Source organism: Delphinapterus leucas, chromosome 5 (assembly GCF_059928025.1).
Source record: "Delphinapterus leucas isolate spDelLeu-1000000601 "Yukka" chromosome 5, BTC_Dleu_Yukka2, whole genome shotgun sequence".
Taxonomy (NCBI): domain Eukaryota; kingdom Metazoa; phylum Chordata; class Mammalia; order Artiodactyla; family Monodontidae; genus Delphinapterus; species Delphinapterus leucas.
Window position 1 is genome coordinate 112,101,145 of NC_143133.1, and position 26,155 is coordinate 112,127,299.

Genomic DNA, 26,155 nt, shown 5'->3' on the forward strand with positions numbered 1-26,155 from the left:
CCTGCACCACTGAATGTAGCTGCCCTGACACGAGTGTTGACTGGAGAGTTTTTCACTGGCAGTCAATCCTTCTCAACTTATCTTTGAGTTTTCAAAGAAGTTAAAACTCATCCTTTAAACAGTGGATCTTTTTTTTTTTTTTTTTCAAATACATATAGCCTCAAACTTTGTGCATTGCTGCCATTTGAGGTTTCTTCCTTCTTATCACACCAAACTTTCCTCAGTACTTTTCTCTATTTCTATACGCCATTGTCCTGTAGGTGTCACGCTCTGCTGTTTTTCCTCCCACCCATGACCTCTACATTGAACGGTTATAGTTGAGACACTGTGCTTCCGGAACTCTTTAATACGGTGTCACTGTGAAGAGTTTAAATCTTCTTTTCAAGGATCTGAAGAGGGCTGTGCCTTTCTTTTCTTCATTTCCCTGGGTTCTCCCACCTTTATTTCTGCTGGCTTACAACTGTGTTCCATCTGTTTGTACAGCTCAGAGCAGTCAGGAACGAGGTAGAAATGTGTAAGCCTCTGTAAGTAGACATCCTCCTTTGACAGATCGTGCACAGGTGACATGTGACATGTGGCTCAGATGCCAGCTTCTTCTAATCTGGGATTTTCTCTCAAGAGTGTCTCCATGGTTGTTACTAGAAATATCTCCAATATTCCAGGGTTGACCTCTGTTTAGCAGGGAAAGCCCTGGTGGATGATGCGGCAGGCCAAGGCCCATCCACATTTCACTGGGGCCACCTTCAACTTCCACGGGACAAAGGGTCTCACATCGCTGCAGAGAAGACTGAGTTAGTTCATCTGTGCTCTGCTCGCCTCGGCAGAAGCCCATTGTCCTTGTTTATGTACAAAGTCAGATTCCTGCGGGAGATCCAGGTCCCTCCACGAGCTGACATTTCACGGATCCTGACGTGCAGGTTCACTTCCGCGGCTGCGCCTGGCTCCAGCTCCCCGAGGTCTGGCCTCCCGGCCGCAGCCGCCCTCGACAAGACCTGGCATTGTGCTACTTGTCCTGAGAAGTTTCCTGGCTCCGCGGTGGATGAATGCTCGAGCCGCAGCAACAGGAATTGTTCCTTGAAAACGTGGTGTTAGGTTGTACGGATTGGCCTGCCTCTAGGACAGCCCTAAATAGAAGGCATCTGTACTTTTCAGAGAAGAAAATTTAAAAACATTACCAAAATGAATTCTCCCTAAAATGTTCTACTTTTCTTCTACAGTATTTTAAACAGCCTTTTTCTTCCGTGGCTCTCAGCCTTCTGCAACTGAAGTTGACTGATATGAATGGGATCAGAATTTAGATACAGTTGCCCCCGCCTGTGTCTCTTACAACTGCCTTCAATTATATCATCCTTCAGATTACTCTTTAAAAGACTAAGAGTCTCTTTAAAAAATAAAGGATACTGAACAGTAAATCTTAATCATTTGTTTTAAGTTTAAAAAATAACTTCTAGGGCTTCCCTGGTGGCGCAGTGGTTGAGAATCTGCCTGCCGATGCAGGGGACACAGGTTCGTGCCCCGGTCCGGGAGGATCCCACATGCCGCGGAGCGGCTGGGCCCGTGAGGCATGACCACTGAGCCTGTGCGTCCGGAGCCTGTGCTCCGCAACGGGAGAGGCCACAACAGTGAGAGGCCCGCGTACCGCAAAAAAACAAACAAACAAACTTTTATTTTCAGAGAATATAGGAGAACATAAAGAAGAAAAAATACCCACTTATAATCAATCCTGCTACCTAGAAGCAGCCACTGCTAAGTTGGTGGTGTGTATCCTGGCTGAATTTTTATCTATTTATAGATGTATCCTTTCCTATCAAAACTGGATCCTACTATATATACAGTTTTATAATCTTCTCTTTTACCTAGTAATATATTAAGGATTTCTTTCCATGTCAGTAAACATAACCCAATATTATTCTTTTCATATTTGCATGTCATAATTTATTTAATACGTCTCCTATTATTGGATATCAAGGGTTTGGTTTGGTTTTGTTTTTCAAGTTGTTGCTAATTCTGGGATAAATTGACTCAAGAAAGCATTCGCAGGTTTCAGGCATTTGCTATGAATTGTCTAATTGACTTTCAAAAAGGTTGAATCTACAATTTTACCAGAAGCTAATGAGAGAATATTTTAAAGGTCTCTGTGCTTTATCATTAAAAATTTTTTTTTTTACCGATTGGGAGGTTAAAAAGTATATCTTATAGTTAAAACCTTTTCATTTATTGATTCCTGGTGATATCAAGCATTTTATTCATGAAGAGACATTTTTGTTTGTTCTTTTTGGGGTTTTTTTTTTTGGTTTCTTTTTTGGTTTTCTTGCGGTACGTGGGCCTCTCACTGTTGTGGCCTCTCCCGTTGCGGAGCACAGGCTCCGGACACGCAGGCTCAGCGGCCATGGCTCACGGGCCCAGCCACTCCGCAGCATGTGGGATCTTCCCGGACCGGGGCACGAACCCGTGTCCCCTGCATCGGCAGGCGGACTCTCAACCACTGCGCCACCAGGGAAGCCCCTTGTATTTTTTTTAATCGTCACTTATTATTCTGTCTGGTGGTTTGTCTGGGTTGAACTTTTTATTTGATTGTTGATACTGATTTTTTTATTATGAAAAATTTTAAAACAAAGTGAAAGGAATAATGCAATAAACCACCATATTCCCACCACCCAGATTGAACAAATGTTTGCTACACTTATTTCACCAATCTTTTTTTCCTTATATTTTAGATCACATCCCTGACATGACATTCACTCCCACATTCTTTGATATATATATCTCTAAAAAATAAGGACATTTTCTGCAATACCATTGTATACCTTACAAATTAACAACACATTCGATTGGTTTTTAATTGCTAAGAAGGTTCTGTTTGATCAGCACCAACCAAGTGTACAGCCGTGTCAATGAGGAGGAGAAGCACATCTTGGCTTTCTTATGACCTCCAAAAATTAAAGAAAATCTGGTGCCTATATGCGTAGCCGAATGATGGAGTGACCTTGGTTCTCCATCTGCCCACAAGCCCCATTTAGAAACCCACTGAATCTGCAATGCCAAGTCTCAATTTGTAGATAAATGCCCCGGCTGAAGTTTGCCAGTGTATAACGATTCATTCAAGCTTTACCCACTACAGTCCTTCTTTCTTTGAAAATGTGTGTCCCCAACATGATGGATGACTGGGTTTCCAGGCCTAGCCCACTGGGGTCATGAGAGGGCTTCTCTGTTGTGTCCCTTTTAAGCTTGAATAGGGAACTTGCTGTTTCAGATGCTCAGGGTTGTCCTCAGGTCAGGGACTCGCAGTTGTTTTTAATCTCGAGCACTCTGCTCCACCGCCACATCCCCTGAGCTGCCACCCAGGGTTCTTTTATTAAAATAAGTAAATAGGGCTTCCCTGGTGGCGCAGTGGTTGAGAGTCCGCCTGCCGATGCAGGGGACGTAGGTTCGTGTCCCGGTCCGGGAAGATCCCACATGCCGCGGAGCGGCTGGGCCCGTGAGCCATGGCCGCTGAGCCTGCGCGTCCGGAGCCTGTGCTCCGCAACGGGAGAGGCCACAACAGTGAGAGGCCCGCGTACCACAAAAAAAAAAAAAAAAAAAAGTAAATAAATAAAATCATTCAAGAGTAGGGGTCCTCGGGAGGGACAGTATACATGAGCGCCACTAAAGCTGTGTTTTCTTTCATTATAGATCACCTTTTTAACTGACTGCAAGAAAGTTAACAGGGAAACTGGCACTGACTTTTATATCTAAAATGTTGATATCTGGGCCCGTTTCAGAAGAAGCAGCTACCCAATCTCATCCAAAATGAAATGAGGGCCCAAGCGGGCAGGTAGGATGACCACCTACTGTCTGCAGTGACACATAGAGATCGCTATACTGGAGCAAAAGGACCTTACCCGGGTTGCAAAGAGAGCTCAAAATCCTTTTACAAAAATCGGTAGACCTAAGCATTTAATATATTTCAAATACGATGATTTATAAATATGTTTCAGAACATACAGATATGTAAATATATACAAAAGAAATAGTGAGCATCCATTATTCTGTTACAAATTATTAGCAAATACCCAAGGACAGTAACATTTGAGAAAAAAATAAGCACCACCTAAAGAAAATTGCATTAATCATGAAAATTAACTTGAAATAATGTTATTTGATCTTTTTTTAAAAATGGAATATCTAAAAATAAAGTGTGTTTGTTTCTCAGTTGTGAGCATATTTTCATGCAAGCTAGTACAGCTTCTCAGAAAGTTTCTTCTGACCTTAAAGTACTTGAAGAAATTTTGAGAAGATAGTTATAACTAATCCACATATTTCCCCTGTTCCTTATTTTCGAATAATCCTATCTGGATATGTTTGAAAAGCTTTAAAAAAAAAAAAGGAAACCGCAACCCTTTGTGTTCTGTGTCAAGGACTATAACCTGTTATTGTTAGCAAGGTGTAGTTTTGTTCAAAGACAATGTTTCCGGTTTGTTCTCATTTCCTTTGGTTGCAAGATGTATACCTGGAGATCCCATGTGGAAGTTACCTGTATCCATTTCAATCTGCAACATTCGTATAACGTGTAGTCAGAAAGTCTTGAGACTAGAGTGAGATTTATTCTTGGAAGAATTTAGTCTGTCGCCTGTCTCTGCTTGAGGCTTTTGGCGGCATAGAGGATTGTTTTCTTGACTAACGCCTCCTGCTTATTTCAGAATGTTAATGCAATGTGTCACTCCTGGGTCTAAGTGATTCGGAGGTCAGTACAATGGTTGTTGATAAATGTATGGAATTTCAGTTCTTAAAAAAATTAACCTGATACATCCATACAGAAAACAAGTGTTTCAGTGTCCTGACTTGAGAGCTGGGGCTAAGTAGAGATTGAGGCAGCCCTGTTACCAGGACGGACAGATGGCCATCTGGTGCGGTGGCCCAGGGGCTGGGGTCTGCTGGGAGGCAGGTAGCGGCTGCAGAGGGAAAACTTTGGCTTCCACAGAACTTTCCCACCCCAGAGGGGGCTCTGGCTCTCCTTCCGCAATATATAGCTTCTCCGAAATATCTAAGTCAGATAATTTGGTCTTAAAATTTCCTTAAAATAAAACAAAATGAAATAAAAATTAACCAACATTCTTTTGGACATATTTAACCAGCCTTAGGAAAAAATCCAGAAGCCCTGTTATGTTATATGATACATGGCTGAATAAATAATTAAGTACTTTTACTTGAAAAAACACCATCTTTTTTACTGATTAAAGAAAATTTTGTCTATGTGCGGATTGAAGTCAGAATATCACTTCAGGATGATTTGCCCGAAACGCTTACATTTAATAGAATTTCATTCTACTCTGAAATATGTAGATCTTTCTAGAGTCTGAGGACAAATTCATCGCAGAGCAAAGCCTTTTTTTCTTATTTAATCTTTCTTTTCTATTTGCCATCCCCAAGTTCAGTCCTAAAAGTTATTGTCTTTTAGAAGGAAAAAAAATTTCTTCTTTGGTGTTCCTTTTAAATTATAGTGCCACTACTAAGCATAAAGTTTTTTTTCTTAACTTTCTCTTACATGCTATATCCACCTTATTCTTTTCCTTTTTTGTCTTGTTCTGCTTTGCTCTTGCCATCAAAACAAGAATTCCCGTAACGTGTTGGTTTCAGTGGTGGCACCCCGGGGGTGATGGTTTGTAAGTAGATGGGCCTTCTGTTTTGCACGAAGCCGAACTCCCTGTCGGCACTCAGATGTTAAAGGTGGAAATATTTGTGCCACAGTCAGCAGTTAGCAAAATGTATCCCTATTTAGAGCCATAATCTTTTATGGACTCTTATTATTTATTGTAAATCTTTTCTTTCTGCAGCCCTGAGCTGTTCACCTCACAGCGCATGCCACCTAATGCCTGGAATTGTCCAGTCACTGTGACACCAGTGCCCCTTCGTATTTTAACCCTTAGATTTTCTGCAGGAGAAAAATCAAAATACGCGTTCATTGTCCGTTTCATTTTTATTCAGAAAAGAAACTCGAATAAATAAACATTTTGTCTTTTCCAAGTAACAAAAGGCAGGAAAAGTAAGGGGGGTGTTTGGCAGTTCTAAGTCTACACCAACACCTTCCAGATGCTGTGTCTGTGTATTTATCGATTATACGAGTTAGCTAGTCTTCAGGTGGCCTGTCGTTGTACAGGACCAAAGGGGAGCCACTGTGGTAGGTGGTGATTTTGTTAAATGAGAATAAGTGACAGTCCCTTCCGCCATTAGCTATTAGTCAACCTGCTTCTCTACCAACTTTTTACCGAAAACTGTGAACTAGAAATAAATCATTTTCTGGACGGATTTTGCCTTTTCCACTTCCTAAGCTCTCTTTCTGGTAGAGGGGCTTTTTCACACTAAAATGACTAAATTGAGTCAGGGAGCACGAACCATGCGGCATTCGCAAGCTTGCTCCTTTCTTCCTGGGAGAATTGGTAACTATCTAAGCAGTTGAAGGACGGTACACACACGCTTCAGAGTCGAGTACGTCGTAAAATCTTCAGTTCATTGACTCCCTTCCTCCCTGAAAAGTGCAGACCCGCTTCATCCTGAATCAGGTACCTCTGGGGCCTCCCCTCTCTGCCCGCCACCCTCTCCCATCACCCACAGTCCCTGTGGCCTGAACGAGGGGCCGGTTTGTTCACCACAGAGCTGGACGTCCTCTGAGAGCAGATGGGCTTCTGCACTTTACAGACCCTGTGAGGCACAGGAAAAGAAAAGGGGCCTAAGGATGACGGTCTCCACATTCTGAGAATGACAGTGCTTGGTGCCAAGTTATAAGTACAGCGTCTTCTGTTCTCAGAACACAGGCAGAAAGTTAAAGATAACCAAATCATTTTTCACATCTTCTATTTCTCAATTGAAAAAGCCTTTCTTTGGTGACCTAGGATCCTGCGTACTGAAACAGTACTCCCACCCCACTTCCCTCCCTTCTTCCACTGTCTCTTCCTTTTGTTCTGTCAGTTCCAAGAAGGATCCATGACTTTGTATTGTCCATGTGTTCCCTAGATGTTAAGAGACCAAGCAAAAGGCAGTGTAGCTTAGCTTAATGGGCAAGGGTACAAAATGCAATGCCAACATGCCTGGGTTCAAATCCTGTCTCAGCCCACGGGCATGGACAACTACTTACCTTCTCTGTACCTGAGTCTCTTCATCTGTAACATATGGATGATAATAGTAACTGTCGACACCCTATAGAGGGTCCTTGTGAGGATCCAATGGAGTTAATATACACAAAGCCCTTTAGAGCAGTGCCAGATACTTAGTAAGCAATACATGTGTTTGTTGCCATTTTTATTGAGCATGTATGATGTACTAAGAACTTTAACATGAAATATCTTATTTAACCCTTTACAGCTCCCCTATAAAGATGGTATTTTATTTATTTATTTATTTTAAAGATGGTATTTTAAAAGCTTTTTTCCAATGATGAAACAGGCTAGGGAGGTTGTTGACAAAGATCACTTCACCATTAACTGGCCAATATGGAATTCAGACTCAGATCCTTCTGACTCCAAACTCAGTGCTAAACCACTGCACTCTCACTTCCCAGCGTGAATGGATCCGAATGCGGAGCATCGCAGCGGGGTGTCAGGTCTGAGACACGCTCTGTTAACGTAGCATCTTCTCTTTATAGATGAGACCTTACACCAGTCTTAAGCTGCTTTGACTTGTCAAAGTTTCTCCATTGGCTCTTTGCCCCTAACATTGCCAGTCCTTTTGTGCTTTTCTAGCATCCAGCCTGATTCCCTTCTAATTCTCCACTTCTTCAGGAGAAATCTTTTCTTTTCTATACAGGAGAAAGCTGGCCTCCAGGGTAGAAAATTATTTGCAATGTTGTTTCCCTCAGCGATTGCCTCCGTTTCTTCTGAGCGGCTAGATGGTTATAGGGCTTCACTCCGCATGTGCGTGAAAACCTGTTGAAGAGAACACGTGACGATGCAGAGCTAGCAAAACCTAGGGTGCTCTTCCCAGCACGTAGCGTGGCCGCCTCTGCCTGGTTCACCTGGAAACCTTCGGGTTGGTTGGAAATGTACCTGTGGTCTTTACCTGCCCTATTTCTTAAACTATTTTTCAATCTGCCTGTGTCGCTGCCGCTTTGCAGTGTTGGCCACCAGCGTCACCATGTCCCATATGGACTGCTGCTCTGGCCACCTGCCTTGGGTTCTCCAACCCACCGGGCAGAGCTTCCTGAAACTGAAATCATACTGCGTCCCTGCCTTACTGAACACACCGCCGGGCTTTCCAGGACTGTTAGGGCAAAGCCGGGATCCCTGAACTCGGTGTGCCCACCCTGCCCGGCATTCCAGCCTCATCCAGCTCCGCAGACTGGCTGTGTCCTCTCACTGTGCAGGGGACACTTCCCCCAGACACTGGGAACCCTGACAACCCTGCCCTCCATTCAGGTCTCAGCTCAGCTGTGGCTTCTGCAGGAAAGCCGCTCCTGGCCAGGCCCGCGCTGCGACCCCGCTCCCCTCTCTTCCACCGCGTTAGTCTAGTCGTGGTAGCCACGCAGGTCTTTGAGTCCTCTTAACATTTGCAGCCGTAGCCAGTTTTGCTGACGTTATGTTCCCAGTGCCTAGCATGCCCAAGCACTCACTAAATGGTTACTGCGAAACTGAGGGAAGGAGGGCAGTGCACACCTTTCTCTGTGGCAAGAAGGGTGATATTCCTAGATACCTTAGGGGGCCTCTCTAGGGGATCTGGGTGTCCCCAAAGGAAGTCTCCACATTTCAGACCAAACATTTCCATGAGCTTCCTGAACTCTCAGATTCTAGCGTCATTCCAGGGTAACCGAAGGCCCATTGCCTGACGTTTACCCTGTGCCCTTGGGCCAGCCGGTGGTGGTTCCCATGTGAACTGTCCACTCAAACACGAGGATGTCATTGTCACCTTGTATAGAAGCTTCAGAACTAAGGAGGTGGGATTCTAGAAATCTCATGCTCTGGGTCTGACCAACAATCCTCCAAGGGCTCTACCTCCTTAGAAGTTCTTTGATTCTAAACAGTTTTCTTTGTGGAAGAGTTAGAAATTAACCGAATCTCTCCAGCGGTCAACGGACCCTTCAATATCAGAGTGACCTTTCCTTCATGCATTTTATGCAAGGAAACTCTATTCTTTTTGTCGACTCGTGAGGAAAGGTTGATTAATTTATGCTTCCTTTTGAGCTAGACAGAGATACAGATAAAAACAGCTTACGCTGATCGAGCACTTACTGGTTGCCAGACACTGTGAAAAGCACGTTCCATGAACCACCTTACTCAGTCCTCCTAGAGTGGGTATAGATGCTATTAACGTCCCACTTTATAGACAAGAAATGAAGGCTCAGAAAAGTTAAGCGATTTGTGCAAGGTCACACAGCCGTAAGTGGTGGAGCTGGAGTTTGGACCTGGAACTGCCCACTCTCAAGTGCACTCTCTTAGCCTCCATGCTGCCTTGCCTTATCCTTTCACGAGTTTTGTATCACTTGCAGGTTTTGACTTGTTTGGCACAAAACAACGTGTCTCCCCACTCCCCATCACTGACTATCCTATAGCCAGTTCACTTTTTAAGCCTGTTTAAGTTGTTTTATGTTTAAGATACAAATAAAAAGCATGCCACACATTTTCAAAACTCTAATGGAAAACTGATGAATTCATAAAAGCGCTAACAAAAGATCAACATAAAAAAAAATTAATCACATGGGACTGAGTGAACTGATGAAGATGATTATAATTTTTGTGACTTTCTGTTTGAATAAAAAAAAAATCCCACAAGGACTCAGAGGCAAAAAATATACAAATCAGTTTTCACTGCAAAGTAAAGGAGCTGTTACAGTGGAGGATTACTGGACTGAATGTCAATATTATGACATAGTATGGGTGTGTTTCGTGTTTGGTAATTGCAATCATTGTTGCTTCTGTTGTGGTCATCCATTTACAATGCTTGGTGTCAGTTTATTTATCTCTTGTAAAAATAAAATACAGTGTGTGTGTGAAAAAAAAAGAGATAAAACAGTCTGAGGAAAGGGTAATGATTAAAATTTTATTATCAGAAACAATACGAAGAAAAAACCAGAAAGCATGCCACACAAAGTTGCATCAAATCTAGCCTGAGTCATGTGAAACTATACTGTTAACTGTGTGTTTTATTTTTAAAAGATGGATATGTCTTCCATTTTTATCGTAATCTTTCCTTTTTAATATTTAATAACAGTAACCGGTAGCCTCTTGGCATGTTTAGAAAAGCAGCACCAGTCATGGGAGTCCTAGTTTTGCGTGACCCCAGATCTGTTCCTTCCCCCGTCTGCAGTTTTGCAGGAGCCGATCCGGCAGGCTGTACGTCTCTGACTTCCGGGAAGGTTCAGCCAATCAGAGCCTTTGATGTGGTGGGGGTGGGGCTTAAGAAAGAGGCGGGGTATTTCCCTCCCTCCCTGCCCGGGTATTTCCCTCCCTCCCTGCCCTCCCTGTCTGCCTCCTGCTACGGCTGCACCTCTGTGGTCCCAGCTCCCTGCTGGGCAGGCTCACCTTGCCTGCAGCTTCCACCAGGTGACCTCAGTTCCCTGGGCTCCATTTACCTCTGCCTTTTGTCTCTCCAGCCTCAGCGTGCTGGTGGCTTCCTGCTAGCTCTGGGCTGCACCTATGAACCTTCCACCACCTGTGCACCGAGTGAAATTTGCTCTGTTGTACAGTAATAGGGCTTCCCGTGCTCCATGTTGGACTCTGTTGTGTATTCCAGTATTCTCACACGTGATCGCAATATAGTTTTCTTCAGAGGCATGGGAGATGGAGGCTATGACTGGGTTAAAATCCGCTGATTAAAAGCAGTCTAAGTGTTTGTGTTCACTATGGCTGTGGTATAAGGGGAAAACCCTGCCTGGGTGTCTGGTGCCTAGTTCTCACTGAGTCACTAGGGGAGCTTAGAATCACTCAAGTCAAAGCCTCAGCTTCTTGAAAAATGAAAGTGCTCCCCGGGGTCCCTTCTGGCAGCCCCATTAGCTGGCTTTAACTCCTTCCAAACCAAGACAGTTGTAGGATGCAGACTCAGTTCCTGTGGGGACCAGCGAGTTGTCTCCATCGGCTCGGCGGACCCTGACTCCAGCCATCTGCCCTTTGGAGGGGTGCCATTGGTCCCTGAGGGGTCAGGTGACACAGTGTGGGCGAGCTGGGGCAAATCTGTCACCACTCTGGAAAGACCTCCAAAACAGGCTTTTCTGATCTGACACATGTGCTTGGTCTTCATTCAGGCGCAACTCACTCCCAGATCATACAGTGCAAAAGTAAAATTTACTGCTCAGCTGTCCTGCCAGTGGGTTTAACAATGTATCAAAGATGTTTCATCTGTTCACCTTAAGTATACAACCAATGGGCAGAACGTGCAGATGGCACTTGTCTGATGTAATGTAGTCTCTCTTTCTCCATTTTAAGCACAATCTTATAGTCTCTAAACAGCATTTTAAAAATACGTTGACCCACATGTTGTTTGTGTATACGTATATATTTGGGGCCAGATGCTCTGGGTATCTTAAATAACTTTGATTTACTAAACTTCCCTCCTCCTTCCCCACCCCCAGCCCTTTCTTTTCAGAAGATACCTTTAGACAATCACCATTCACCTCCAACTCAAAAGACCTGCTGCCCAGTGAATCTGTGCTTCACGGAAGAATATCAGCTCCAGGTATGGAAACATTGTCGATTTTGCTTCTACTAATGGTTGCTTAAAAATTACTTTTCTGGAATGCGTGGATTCTCAGGTACTGTTGGTTCAGTTTATAGGCTGAAGTTACTCATCTGAAGCTAGGCTTTTGAGAAGAGAGAGAATTTAAATAGCCACAAAAGTTTGTTAAAAGAAAAAGCAGACAGTAAGAAGGCTCTCCGCTGCGGGGGCTTATTGTTCTTTATCGGCTGATGTTTCATTCGCAGAGTGAATTCCTTTGAAATAGCGAAGTACAACCTGGAAATAATTTGCTTTCCACGTTGTCAGTATTTTAGGCAGGCAGCCAGGAAGATGCAGGAGGGCGGTGGCAAGACCGCTAGTCGCAGACCGGGAAGATCGTGACCCTGGGGGGGGGTGTGGGCCACCACAAAGAGCACTTCGGTTTCCATGGCAGCAACACAGCTTGTTACGACAGTCTTGCCACCCAGATATCACCTCTGTTCTGAGAGGATCCGCATAGATCCATCTACCACTTCCTTTTGCCACCTCGGCCTCAATGCACAATTTCCTATCCACGCTTCCTTTTTCATTGCTCCCTTCCCGAGCAGAAAGAAAGATGTGCCTGCTGTCCCCTTACCAACAGCATGGCCATCCCTCAGGACTTAACATGTGCATCTCAGAGTTGTCATGAAATGAGAACGTTTGAGAACCCCTGCCCTGGAGTCCCTCCTCCCTTCCCACCCCTCCCCCACCCCAGTACCACCAGTCCAGCTGCCAGGAAGCTTTCAGCTCCCAGTCACTAAGAGAATTTCAGAAGCTCCTGGTGGCCTCCACACCCGTTCATGTGTCCAGGAGAGACCAAGGCCACATGTGTGCACGAGGGGCTCACAGCAGGGTTGTTGGCCAGGAATTCCTGCAAGAATAAAGTCCAGTGTCCCCCTCACACGCAAGGAGCCCGTGTCACAGACGCAAACGGCTGCAGAGCTGAGTGTTTTGCGATTCAGAAAGACCCAAGGAGCATCTTCTGAGATACTGGCTTGTGGATGTCACAGGTCGTTGGAAGTGGTCCGTGACAAACAGTGGGGAAGAGGCCACTCTTTGTCGTTCTTTAGTCTTGTGATGGCAGATCCATTTCTTCTCATCTCCAAAGAGTCCTTGTTAGCCTGGCAGGGCTTTTCTATTCAAACCCCATAAATAACATGCTTACACAAAAACACGTTACATAATACCTGGTTCCAGAGGTGGAAAGAAATTCTGGTTAGTTGATGCCTTCATTCTCAAACAGGGGCTATTGGAACTGCTGTTTACTTCCCACAGTGTCTTTTTGAATAACCATCTCCCTGTTCCCCAAATTATCACCCTGCTGTTAAGTTGATGGATTGTGACTTTCTAATGTCAAAATAACTGCCTAGTAATTGCCTGTCAGAATGCTGTGACCCATACAGCCAAGCATCTCGTGATGTATATACAAACCCTGCATTGCTGGCTTAATGTGCGGCTTGGCTATATTTTAAGAAGGGTTTATTGGTCAAGTTACAGCTCGCCCTCAAAAAGCAATATGTTTAACTATGTGTGTTGTGTTGTCGGGTGGGGAACTTGCTATGATGCGCTTCACAGACTTTTATTACAAATTAGATAAACTCACCCTTAAAAAGTTAACTCTTATTTTGGGGGGAGAAGTCAGCATAACCGGGATTTTTTTTTTAATGTAAATCCACCATTCTTGAGGGGTAATCAGTCTCTGTTCTTGAAAAAGCCTTTCTTTAGGCAGAGGATAGGCAAAATGACTATATTTAAATTTTGCCAAAAGAGACAACTAAAAAGGGCCTATTTAAAGCAAGCAAGGTAAAAATGCTTTAGAAATGGAGTTAAAATTAGAAAAATTAAAAGCGGTAAGGACAATCTGGTGATCACAAAGTTCTCGTAATCCGAAGATATATTTTGCAAGGAAAACCTTGATAATTTGGACGAACTGTGGAGAAGACCAATCTGAACTAACAAAAGATTGAAGTACGGAGACTTTTCAAGAAAACATGTGTTTGACGTCTGGACCGTGATACATGGCCATTGTGTACTACCTGCTCAAGCTCCCCAATCCTTTACCCACAAATCTGAAATCCATAATTTTTTGAATAAGTTGTTTGGTGGCAAAACCTAATGGGAGGCTATTTATAGCCTTTATGTATTATGCCAAGGATGAAATCCATACATTTTTGTTGCAGAAATATCAATGTGCTTGATTACGAAGGCCCATCGGAGTGTTACATAAAATAATATCTTACGCACCATATTATCATCTGAAATCAGAAAAAGTATGAATCCCAAAATACATCAGGCCCCAGGGGTCTTAGATAGATATGGTGAACCTACGTCTGTTCCAGGACTCTGCTAAATGCAGTGCTGGGAACAAAGAAATTTTGAAGCCACAGTTAAAGATCTTAAGGTTCTAGGGTATAAGAATCATAAATTCCTATAGACGATTTCGGAAGACCAAGTGGACAGCAGATTTCTGAATCATTGGCGATGTGGCAAGAACGAGTTGTCCGAGGCAGATGCTCTAGTACTACGACAGCATTGTCAGTGAGGGCCTGGATTCGAGAAAAGGAGGACAGGGATAGGACAGGCAGGAAATGGGCTAGTTGACTAGTTTGGTTAGCTTTGTTATCAGCAGGTTGAAGTAGGGACCTATGGTGGCTGTGCAGAAATGGGGAAGCCAGGAAGGAGATAGCTGGCTTTAGTGACTAGGCAGAAAATCATTTGTTAGTATATAAATAAAAGCGTCAGCATCCTTAGACATCTTCTCTTGGGTAATTTAAATGTCACCATTAAAAAATTATTTCCATTCTTTATTTACTTAGCAAACTTCTTGCCACACATCATGTAAAGATAAATGTCAGCCTGGAGAATGATCTCAGAGTCCCAACTAGTGGAGACCATAATTAATGAGGTTTAATGTGCCTAGTTACAATCCAAGAAAGCCCTTGCAAATGCTGAAAACCCACAGCATTAATTCAACAATATATATTGGTATATATTTATATACCTCTATCAGTGGGATGAAATTCTCTCCCATTCGCCTTTGGAGTGAGACCACGGGACAGGGGAGTGTACCACGTGAGAGTATCGTTGAAGGCCTGGCAGCTCCAGGCCAAAGCGATGCTCACAGTGGGTTGTGATTGTGTTTCAGGCCTGTGGAGCACGAAGCAAGCGGTGTGGGAGAGAGCAAAATGGGGAGAGGTGGTAGCACCACGGATCATGGAAAAATTGAGAATAGCACTGTTAACTAGGCATTTGCCTTCGGCAGATGGTCTCTAAGACACACAGCTGCCACCATCCCAGAGAAACAGAATAAACACAGAGCTTCGCAGTGTCCTGGACCCGGTTGTTGCCACTATTTCTAGACTGACTTTCCTGTGAACCAAAAAATGCTCACGAGCCAAGACCTAACATTTTTACTTGCTGTGAATGTCTTAGGCGGAGGTAACACCAGGAATCCTTAATAAAACAATGAGTTAAAAGCTGCTGTCATCGTCTGCTGGAGGGATGTGAGGACAAAATAACCTGAAGGCCGTGAATAGATGACTGAGTGCACCCTGGCTAGTGCCGTGGCTGGTGGTGATTGTACAAAAGAAATAAAAGAGATGTCCTATTATGGGGGAGATAAAATTACAGACTCTGTGTAATTTAATGTACTTTGTCTAATTTATAGTTGTCTCACTTTGTAAAAGATTTACACTAATAGAGGAGAGATTCTGAGGTCAGGTGTTTTTCAGGGCACGAGGGCAGTTCTGTATAAGGAGTGGACCCATCGCCATGTACCTGCAGCTGTTGTGTTTTCCCCTCGTCTTTCCGAAGCAAAGGCTATTAAGAGAAGGGTTTACGTCTCAGCACTGCTTTTAAGCAGTGTGGAGCTTCAATTCTGTTTTATTATGATTTTGAAGTCACAGTATGTTTGCTCTGTATTAAGACAAAAACACAAGCAGAGCGGGTGTGAAGGAAAATGCAGGTCTCCGTGGAACTCTTTCACTGTGTTTGGAGTCACCGATGCGTCTGTTTGTTGTTTCAGATGGAGCTTAGAGTCAGACAATGTAAAACATATCAGCAATTGTATTTGTAAATCCCTTCACCCATTATTTGCTAAATTCCCTTTAAAAAAAGAAACTCTTTTTGCTGTTATTGTTCATAACATCCAAACAAGAAGAACATGGGCAAAATTTAGTTCAAGACTTGATATGCCAATCAGGTTTGATGTTAAATAAAAAGGCACATTTAGAATGGTCTGCCTTGTCCCCAGGCCAATTCTTGATCCATTTTCCTCTCTCTGTTCTGCCCATCACTCTAATACAAGTTGTACCATGTCATATACACTTTTCTGAAATCTAAATTCAGAACACTTTTCTGAATTGTCATATACACTTTTCTGAAATCTAAATTCATGGTGCCTTGCATTAGAGTGCCGCCAGTGACTAACTCTTGGCCTGCCGTGCAGCTGCCCAGATAGGAATGACCTCTCTCAGGCAGTGGGTTTAAAAGATGTGCATGTCACCTTTGTTTATGTTAAGACTTCCCGACTCATATCTCGAGAGAGAGACATACCAAGCTTTCCTGGATTACAGCAAAGTGTTTTCTTCAATCCTTTTTCAAACACAGCAGATTCTTTTAAAATTCAGACTAAGTCATGGATAAACAGTAGAACACTGGGTGTTGTTTGGTGTGTATCATTTGGTGGCTTAAGCTCCTTTTTGATTAAACAGATTCATCCTGTACAGAGGAGGAAGTTAATAGTTATCAAGGACCTGCTAAATTGTCAGGCCCGGGATCTGTGTCATCTCATTTAATTTTGAAAACAACCCATTGAGACATAGGAATTATGCTCAATTTACAGGTGACTAAATGGAGGTTCAGAGAGATTTAATACCCTTTTTCCAGTTTTATTGAGATATAATTGACATATAACATTGTATTCGTTTAAGATGTACAACGTAATGATTTGATATACATATCTTTCAGAATGATCACTGCAATAAGTCTAGTTAACATCCACCACCTCACATTGTTACAAATTTTTTTTCTTGTGAGAGCCTTTAAGATCTGTTCTCTTAGCAACTTTCAAACCTGCAATGTGGTATTGTTAACTACAGTCACCGTCCTGCACATTTCATCCCCAGAATTTATTTATCTTATAACTGGAAGTTTGTACCTTTTGCGGAGACATTACGGATTACATGGGTTCAGAGATATTGTGGATTCAGTTCCAGGCCACCACAATAAAGCGAATATTACCATAAAGTGAGTCACACAAATTTTTTGGTTTCCCAGTACATATAAAAGTTATGTTTACACCATACTGTAGTCTATTAAGTATGCAATAGCATTATGTCTAAAAAACAGCACGCATGCCTTAGTTAAGAGATACTTTATTGCTAAAAAATGCTAACCATCATCTGACAATGCATAGTTCCACAAACCTTCGATTTGTTAAAAAAAAAAAAAAAAGCAGTATCTGCGAAGCACAATAAAGCAAGATATGCCTGTAATAACTTGTTCAGAATCATCCAGTTGGTGAGTGGCAGCCCGTGAACTCAAACCCAGTACTCCACAGTGCATTTTTCTCTCTTTCTGCCCTGTCACACTGCCTCCTAAGTCAGATATGTGTCACCAGCAGTGAGCAAAGAAGCACATCTCTCCAGGGTTTGCCCATACGTACTCCCAGTTGACATTTGAAGTATTACTGATGGATGGCCTTCTTTTAGTTAGGAATAAAAAGTAGTCCTTTAAATAAGATATTTCAAAGCAGTGACAAGATAAGAATGTATTGTTTATTAATATAATGCTAATTTTGTCCTCTTCCCCTTTAATTCTTTTCTTCCTTCCCTTAATGCCTCGATATCTAGTAATCATAGTCACTTGGAATGTTTCTTTCAGTCAAGAAACTTAAAGAAACAATGTTTCTTTTCAGTAACCTTTTTTTTGCGGTACGCGGGCCTCTCACTGTCGTGGCCTCTCCCGTTGCGGAGCACAGGCTCCGGACGCGCAGGCTCAGCGGCCATGGCTCACTGGCCCAGCCGCTCCACAGCATGTGGGATCCTCCCGGACCGGGGCCCGAACCCGTGTCCCCTGCATCGACAGGGGGACTCTCAACCACTGAGCCACCAGGGAAGCCCGCTTTTCAGTAACCTTTAATGGATTGTCTGAGCCGTAGAAATAGTTTCATGAACCTGGTTAAAACCTCCTGGTTAAATAAGACACATAACACTGAAGTGAGTGGTGATCTGATCAGCTATGCAAAAGGAAAAGTTCTCCACTGGGAATCAGGAGAACCCGGGTTTAGCCCTAGCTAAGCTTCCAGTAGAAAGAGAATAGAAGAGCTTCAAGCTTCTTCCACATCCCCTCTTTTTCAAAAACTGCCATCTGTAATGGTACTGTGACCTCAACTCAGGTTTCTTTATTTTCCTTGTGGAGCCAAAACTATATGCTGGTATGGGGAACATCAGTTTAGTCTACTAGAAATTCTACCACACCCACTAAGAGTTGGGGAAGGGACATAATCCTCGAAGGACAGTCCTGGGGATGGTAGTGACTGAGAAGCGGCCACAAGAAGGGCATCTGGGAAGATGGACCATTTCATTTCTTGATCTGGCTGCTGGTTACATATATGGGTAATTTTGTGAAAATTCATCAAGCTGTGTTAGGGCTAATTGCCTTATTCACAAATAGGTGGGTCTCGATGCCACGTGGCCACCTCCAGGCCATCAATACGAGTGCATCTTCACTTCAGAGACCGAAAGTGATCATGATGCCAGCTGTCTTTCAAGTAGACAATTTTTAGTTTACAGGAACATTTCCATTTGTAGCACAAAATTGCCCCGAATTAAGTGACATATAGGTTGATATCTCTGATTCCCGTTCTGTTTCAAATTGGGAAAGTATTCTGCACTGCTTATAGCATTTCTCTGATGTACTTACAAAAGGTGAGCTATGTAGTCTGTCCAGCTGTTTACTAGAGGGAGAAGTTTTTGTTGTTACACAGCTTCCTGACCCAGATAATGTTATTTGAGGCTAAAAATGATGTGCTCGCAACTAGCTCCATCTGTCCCTCACCAGACTAGTTTGGTCTCAGTCAGAGTGTAGGTGAATTCCAAAGGGGAGCTGTTGACTCCATTAAAAATTCTTTGAAGAGAAAGGTCTTCGTGTCCAAGTTAGTCCTTCTCAAAAATGTGACTAATCAGGTCTCTGCAGACCAGCGGTTGTGGTGTTCATATACTGAAGGGGTTTAGTTGTGGTAACCTTTCCAAAGGAGAAATTTATCTCCAGTTTAGATGCCTCACCTGAGCTATCTGTGGAAAGCCACAAAGACAGAGGACAAAACTGTGGTCGCTGTGCTAAGTCCCTTTATCTATGCCCAGATAGCACCGGGGTTGAGTCACTTGGTATTGAAGATAATCATCAACTCTTTCGTGTTTGTACTTTGCGGGAAATGGTGACATCCAAAAGCCCTTTTAAAAACCCAGTTTTTTGGGCTTCCCTGCTGGCACAGTGGTTAAGAATCTGCCTGCCAATGCAGGGGACACGGGTTCAAGCTCTGGTCCGGGAAGATCCCACATGCCGCGGAGCAACTAAGCCCGTGCGCCACAACTACTGAGCCTGCGCTCTAGAGAACACGAGCCACAACTACTAAGCCTGCGTGCCTAGAGCCCGTGCTCCGCAACAAGAGAAGCCGCCGCAATGAGAAGCCTGCGCACCGCAACGAAGAGTAGCCCCCGCTTGCCACAACTGGAGAAAGCCAGCACACAGCAATGAAGACCCAATGCAGCCAAAAATAAATAAATAAAATAAATTAGTTTCTTTAAAGCCAGTTTTTTGTTATGTAAATTAGTTCATTTGTGTCATATTTTAGATCCCATGTATAAGTGATATACGATATTCATCTTTCTCTGAATGAGTTACTTCGTTTAGTATGATACTCTCTAGGTCCATCCATGTTGCTGCCAATGGCATTGTTTCATTCTTTTTTATGGCTAAGTAAACATACTTGTGGTTACGAAAGGGGAAGGGGGGTGGAATTAGGAGTTTGAGATTAGCAGATACACACTACTATATATAAAATAGATAAACAGCAAGGACTTACTTTATAGCACAGGAAACTATATTCAATATCTTGTAATAAAATATACAGGAAAAGAAAAAATCCAGTTTGAGGACTTTGTTTCTCAGGTGTTTCTCAGGTTAGGTCCCTGAGGCTGTGACCACTTCGGCCCCGGCCTGATATCTTCCCGTGAGCAGAACATAAAATTTTCTGCACGCCATTTATAAGGCCTCTGCGGTGCCTGTGGTTGTGTTTTTACTTTTGCAAAGACCATTGAGATGCCTGGAGAATGAATAGTGCTATAAAAGGTCAAATTCTTGAGTATGTGTAATGGACAATGGAGAGTATTTGCTTGAAAATTGCCATGTGGTGACCCTGGCTTCAGTTTGTGACCGGCTAATTCAATCTACAAGGCCTTTTCTGTATATACAATACGTTCTTCCATTCCTTTGCTATCAAAGATACGTATTCTCATTTCATGCAATTTCTTCTTTGTGTTTATTCCTTTGCAGGGCAGCAAGTGCCCTCCGGTAACCAGTGTAGAAAAAAAGAAAAGCCATTCCGCTTACAAACTAGACCATCTATTTTTCATTCAAACGGATCCATTCTGTATTCCCATATGTAGGCCAAACGGGGACTTCTCTGCAGTGAGAGAGACACCCCTGCCCCACGTCACACCACAGCCCTTCCTCCATGTGGTTGTTGGAATGACTGTCAGGGCTTCAGCTGGGGGCTGTTCTCGCTCATGCAGTGTGTTTCCTTTAGCAAAGTCCTTACCATTTCTCTTCTCCATCTATCATCCAGAAAAGGAAGGTGTGAATTAGAAGCGCAAAAGTATGGACAGTCTTTGCACTGGCTTCATGAGATCCCTGGTTCCTCACGTCCTCCTCTGGAGTTCTACTGAGACGTCCCGCACAGGGGTCTCGCAAGTTCTCTGAATTCAACAGGTCCCAAACTAAACGTATTCCCCACCCCACCCCTGCTGTCTCCATCCTTCCCCTCCCCAAATAATTAAAACTGATTAAAACCCTCTGCTCTGTCTTTTTTTCCTAGCTTGCTGAGTAGCATCATCGCCTCCCATGGCACGAATCATAAGGTTCGATACCAATTGTTTGCGTTCCTCCAGAAACAGATCCCAAGGCAAGGATTTATGCAAGAAGTTTTGTGGGAAGCAAGACCAGGAAAGCTTGGGAGAGAGACGGGAAAGCGGGCCAGGGAAAGGCAGGCAGTCAACAAAAGGTTCCTTCTCAAACAGGTTACCTACGTAGACAACTGGAGATTAATGTCACTGGGGGACTCTGGGAAGCCATGGAGGACACACACCTCAGAACTTTCTACTGGAGGGACTGAGAGAGGTGAGATTCAAGCTTCTCCCAGGAGAGTCAATTCCCCAACACCCTGGTCTTACTACACAGGTGGTCAAAGCAGACTCCCGTGGCCAGAGGAAGCCCTTGGCAAATGTAGGCACATGCTAGCAGTGGGAAGGCAGGTGCTGAAGTGATAAAGGCAAGGTGATGGCGGGAGAGGGGGCAGGAATGACAGTATTTGCTGCATCATTTTCCATTACTGCCTCTTCTCCACCTTCCACTTCTAACCAGTTACCCTGCATGATTCTTCCTCTTACCTCTCTCCTAAATGCATGTTTTCCTTTCTTTCCCAACTGCCAATAAGCTTGTTCGAGTCTCCATCATTAGTCCTCTGGGTTACAACAGTGGGCTCTCTCAGGTCTTCCTGCCTCCAGTGTCACCCCTGATGGTCCCGTCTTCCCATCCTGCAGCCGTAATCTTTCCAGAAGGCATATCTCATCATCTCACTCTCAGCCCTAGTGGCTTCCCACTGCCCTCAGGATAAAGTTTAACTGACACCTGCAGTCTTTCCCTATAGGTTTGTTTTACTGTTTTCTTTTTTAATAGCCTCTGCATTCCCCTTCCACTCCAAAACTGGATTAGGTGCTGCTTCCTTTGATCTCCTGGGGTATTTAGAATTTCCTGTTTATTTAAGCATCAGCCTTCTCCCTTAGCTGTAAACTCCTTGGTGGGCATAAGCTGACTTGGTGACCATGGTATCTCCCAGAAGTCACCACCAAGTGTAATCGCTCATCAATCTTGGATGAAAGCATATTGTTGAACAACTATGTTGTTTGTAGAGCTCGTGTTAAATGTTCTAAGAGATATCTGATGAGACTTCGATTATGACACAGATCCGATTTTGACTGTAGGTTAAAATGGACCTCTTTATAAATGTAAGGTGTGCAATAAAGCTTTTCTCAAATGCAGTTGGTCTCCCTAGCTAGTGTGGGTAACTGCCATGACATAATTGTCTTTTTAGAATTAAACGGTTAAGCTTGACAGGAGAAAGATTGCAGGGCTATTGTGTTCATTTTTTTCACCTTAGGTATAGATCTAACTGCCACAAAAGAAAGTCTAGAGCAGCATTTCTGAGGGCAGAGAGTGGAAGGTGGAGGTCCAAGAAGACTAGATGGTTTGATGTTAAAGGTTAACACGGGAATTAATGTGAAAACCCAGTACTGATTTTCATGCATAATAATAAAACTTCCCAGGCATAAAACTCCCTACGTCATTAGTCTCATATTAAAAAGTTTGGAATTATTTCAGATAGAATTGTTTTCCCATCCGTGAGCCAACCGCTTTATGAGATGAGCTCCTCTTTTAATGTAAATTATTTCATTGAGAGACAGTGTTATATTTTGATCCAAATAGGGCAAAAGTTCACATAAGAGTCTTTCATCCATACTAAGGGGAAACTGTGTGAGACAGATTTGAATTCAGGCCTGACGCTCTCTGGAATTTGGGCAGCCCATGAAAGGGAATTTTTTTTTCTTGCAAATTATTAAAAAATGATACATGGCTTTTTCCTCTTGCTTGGGAAATGTCCCCCAAATTTTCTGACACTTCCTCAGTTGTTTCTTACACCTGAAGAGAGAAACAGTTTTCTACAGCTGTCAGGCTACACCCCTCCCTACTCTTACACCTTTCTCCTCACCTCTGCAAGAATCAGCTGAGATGAGCCCCCTGCAGTTGGAGATTCCCACACATACACAGCCGTTTCTGCCCTCAGCTACCTGTCTTCTCCAGGGCACTCTGTCTCATCCCCATCTTTTCCTTCTCTTTTTCTATCGTGAGCCATTGTGGGGTTTACATGAGGCAAGACCTATGTTAAATATTCTACTAAAGATGTCAATAAGAAATGAATTCTCTGAGTTACAGAGAAATACAGTGCTCCCTGTTATTTTGTTAACTTTAACCTTCACGTCCCATTCTAGGAATTTAATCTACCAATAAACTTGAGCAAGTAACACTAAGGTGTATGGACAAGGCTGTGCTCTCCACATAAATATATGAAAACAAATTAAATGTTCATAGGTAGGGAACTGGTGAAATGAACCATAGGACATTCGATGGAAAATTCCAGAGCTATTAAAAAAGGTTAAAGGAGATCTTTGAGAATTTATATGAAAAGATGTCTAAGATATATTGTTAGATTTTAAAAAACAAAAAGCTGGCTACAGACAATATGTGTGACATGATCCCATTTATATATTTTTTAAAGAGGCGGTACATTTTTTTTTTTTTTTTTTTTTTTGCGGTACGCGGGCCTCTCACTGTTATGGCCTCTCCCGTTGTGGAGAACAGGCTCCGGATGCGCAGGCTCAGCGGCCATGGCTCACGGGCCCAGCCGCTCCGCGGCATGTGGGATCTTCCCGGACCGGGGCACGAACCCGCGTCCCCTGAATCGGCAGCATTGGCAGGCGGACTGTCAACCACTACGCCACCAGGGTAGCCAGAGGTGGTACATTTTATGTGCACACAAAATGCTTGCATGTGTGGAGATAATTTCCCCACAGGTAAATTCTGAACAGTGATTAGCATAGGAGTGAAAAGGACTGGGAGAAGAGGGATAGTAAGTGAGAGGCGTTCTTTCATTTTTCAGTTTGTATCCTTTGTTCTATTTTTTTTTACCATTAATTTACACTTTTATAATTTTTTAAAGTTATCAAAAGTAAAGTGAGATACTTATGTGTTCAAATCAGTTTTTTTTTTTTAGAATCCATCATTCTATGGATTCCATGATTCATATGATGACTTGGAGCCCTAATGAATAATCTCTAAATTAAGTGAACTACTAAAAATATGGATAAAGCAACGATTCTTAGCCATCTTCCCTTGGTGAACTCCCCCAGCTAGATGCCAGGGTTAAATGAGTGTTTCATACAGTTCATGAGAATGTAAATCAGGTTACAAATCCGCATGAATGGTGTGACCGCATGGTTTGTAAAACTGTGTGCATACAGGGGAAAAATCAGGAAGGATAGAAATGTTAACTGTTATCTCAGGGTAATCCATCTGCAAATTCTAGGTCCTTGCCTTAAGTATCCAGGAATGAGTCACTCAGATCAGTTGCTTGTCTTTTAACTTGAATGGAATTAGACTCTGGGATGTTCAGTTGAAAGATTCATGAATCAGTAGGTCCCAGGAAAGGCAGTGGTGAGGTTATCAGGGAAATCAGCTCTATTATAGGAACAGGAAACAGAATAATTAGGGAGTCAGATAACCCAGAGGTAGAATGATATACAAATTAATTAATTAATTAATTAAAAAGATTAGGTCCAAACTCTGGTTGTCAATCTTTGCTGGAGTGTGGAGGCAGGAATTAATGGGTTATGCGGATTTGAGGTAACTATTTTGTCTTAAAGGCAAGATGACTCATACAAATTACTTTTTTTGCTCACTAATTTTGTATGTACTGTGTAGGTACTTGCCAAAAGAAAAGCAGGGGAAAATTTTACTCAGGAAAAAAAAAAATGTGTACTCTTGCAAATGCTTTTAACATGTAGGCATGCTTTCGGTATGTGAAAGTTATTTTTGACACTATTTTTGGCCAAATTGTTTTTCATTTTTATGAAAAATGTTAATTTTTAAAGCGCTCCGGTCTATCTCCCAACTGTTACTTTTATCACTCGAAAATGTGGTATTTTAAAAATATCATCACTGGTGTCCTACTAAGACTTGCCTTGGATTACAAGCCTTTCATAGTAATTAATGTCTCTTTTTAAAGGCATTTGGACATGAAAAAGGAATAAAATGAAAGTTCACCAAAATGTTCATAGCAGTTGTCTTTGGGTAATGATGGGAACTGTCGTTGTGGTTTGGGGTTTTTTTTTCCCCCACTTGTCTGTGTTCTTCTAGTTTTGTATAATGAGCATGGAACACTTATACAGAAAAAATCAAATTTATTAGAGGGAGTACGTTTGTTAAGGGAGGAAGATAAGAGTCATGACGCTTTGAGTTGCACTATAGTCATTCTCATGGTTACACACAAGATGGGCCTTTGTCCAAGGTTCCCAAACATCTTGTGTTACAATGAATAAATATTGGTAGAGTTGTTTCAAAAATTTTAAATTACATATCCTGTAAGTTATTCACAAAGGGCTGTGAAATCCTCATATGAGATACAAATATGACCGTAGTCTTTTAAGTACATATTTCAGTTTGGCTACTTACTAAGTTCACTTGAGGAATGATTGAAGTTTGAGGATCGTTCCTTATTTTCAACCTTACAAGGGAGATTAATGAATTAAATTTATCTTAGGGCACCAGCTGTTGGAGAAGAAGTGCACACCATCTTATTTAACTGGGTCGCTGAAAACGGTGTTTAATGGAACAGCCCTTTGTACTGTTACATTGCACTATTGGTCTCATAAATATCCTTCACTTAGGTATAATTAACACAATAATAGCTGCTGATGGAGAATGTTTTCAGTAGTTTTATCAAGAAGTAAAATGAGCATTCACATTTTTGTTGCATCTGTTTAGTTTCCTAACAGAAGAGGTCAATTAGAAAAACGATCTTCGTGGCTACAGATTCACTTCCCCTTAGATAATTTTCATTCTTCTCCATTAGCGTCAGAGGACATTGAGATCCTATGAAATGGGGATTAAATATAAAAGGATCTGAGAGCATTAAGTATTTGATGAGCAGTCTGAGGAGCTATTATGAGGTGTATGTACCCCTGGGGTAAAAAGAAAGTTTATGTATTCATTCAACAAACACTTATGAAGCAGCTATGATACGCTGAGTACCTTTTAGGTCTGGGGAACAACAGTGAACAGAACAAAGTCCTTGTCCTTATGGGGCTTATGTGCTAGAGATAGAGACATATGATATACAAATAATTATACAGTGTGTATATAATATATACACACACATATATAATAACATTGTAGAAGTATATAATATATATTTTTATGGAATATATAATTTTATTTCTATATTATTTAATAACATGAAAAAACTAAGCTATGTAAGGGGGGTTGGAAAGGGACCATCAAAGGTAGGATGGTCAGAGAAAGTTCTCCCTGAGAAGGTGCAGTTCTGGGTAAAGGGAGCAGTTACTACAAGGCCCAGAGGGGAGGATGGGCTTGGCTTGGGGAA

At 42.6% G+C, this 26,155-nt stretch overlaps 1 protein-coding gene across 2 annotated transcripts in view; it reads left to right on the forward strand.

Annotated features, from left to right (window-relative positions):
• Positions 1 to 26,155, forward strand: part of ZNF827 (zinc finger protein 827) — a 146,535-nt gene that overhangs the window by 68,665 nt on the left and 51,715 nt on the right. For both annotated transcript variants that reach the window (XM_022599756.3, XM_022599758.3), the window contains exon 7: positions 11,534 to 11,637. In XM_022599756.3, coding sequence (XP_022455464.1) covers positions 11,534 to 11,637 — 104 coding nt within the window. The remainder of the gene's footprint in view (positions 1 to 11,533; positions 11,638 to 26,155) is intronic.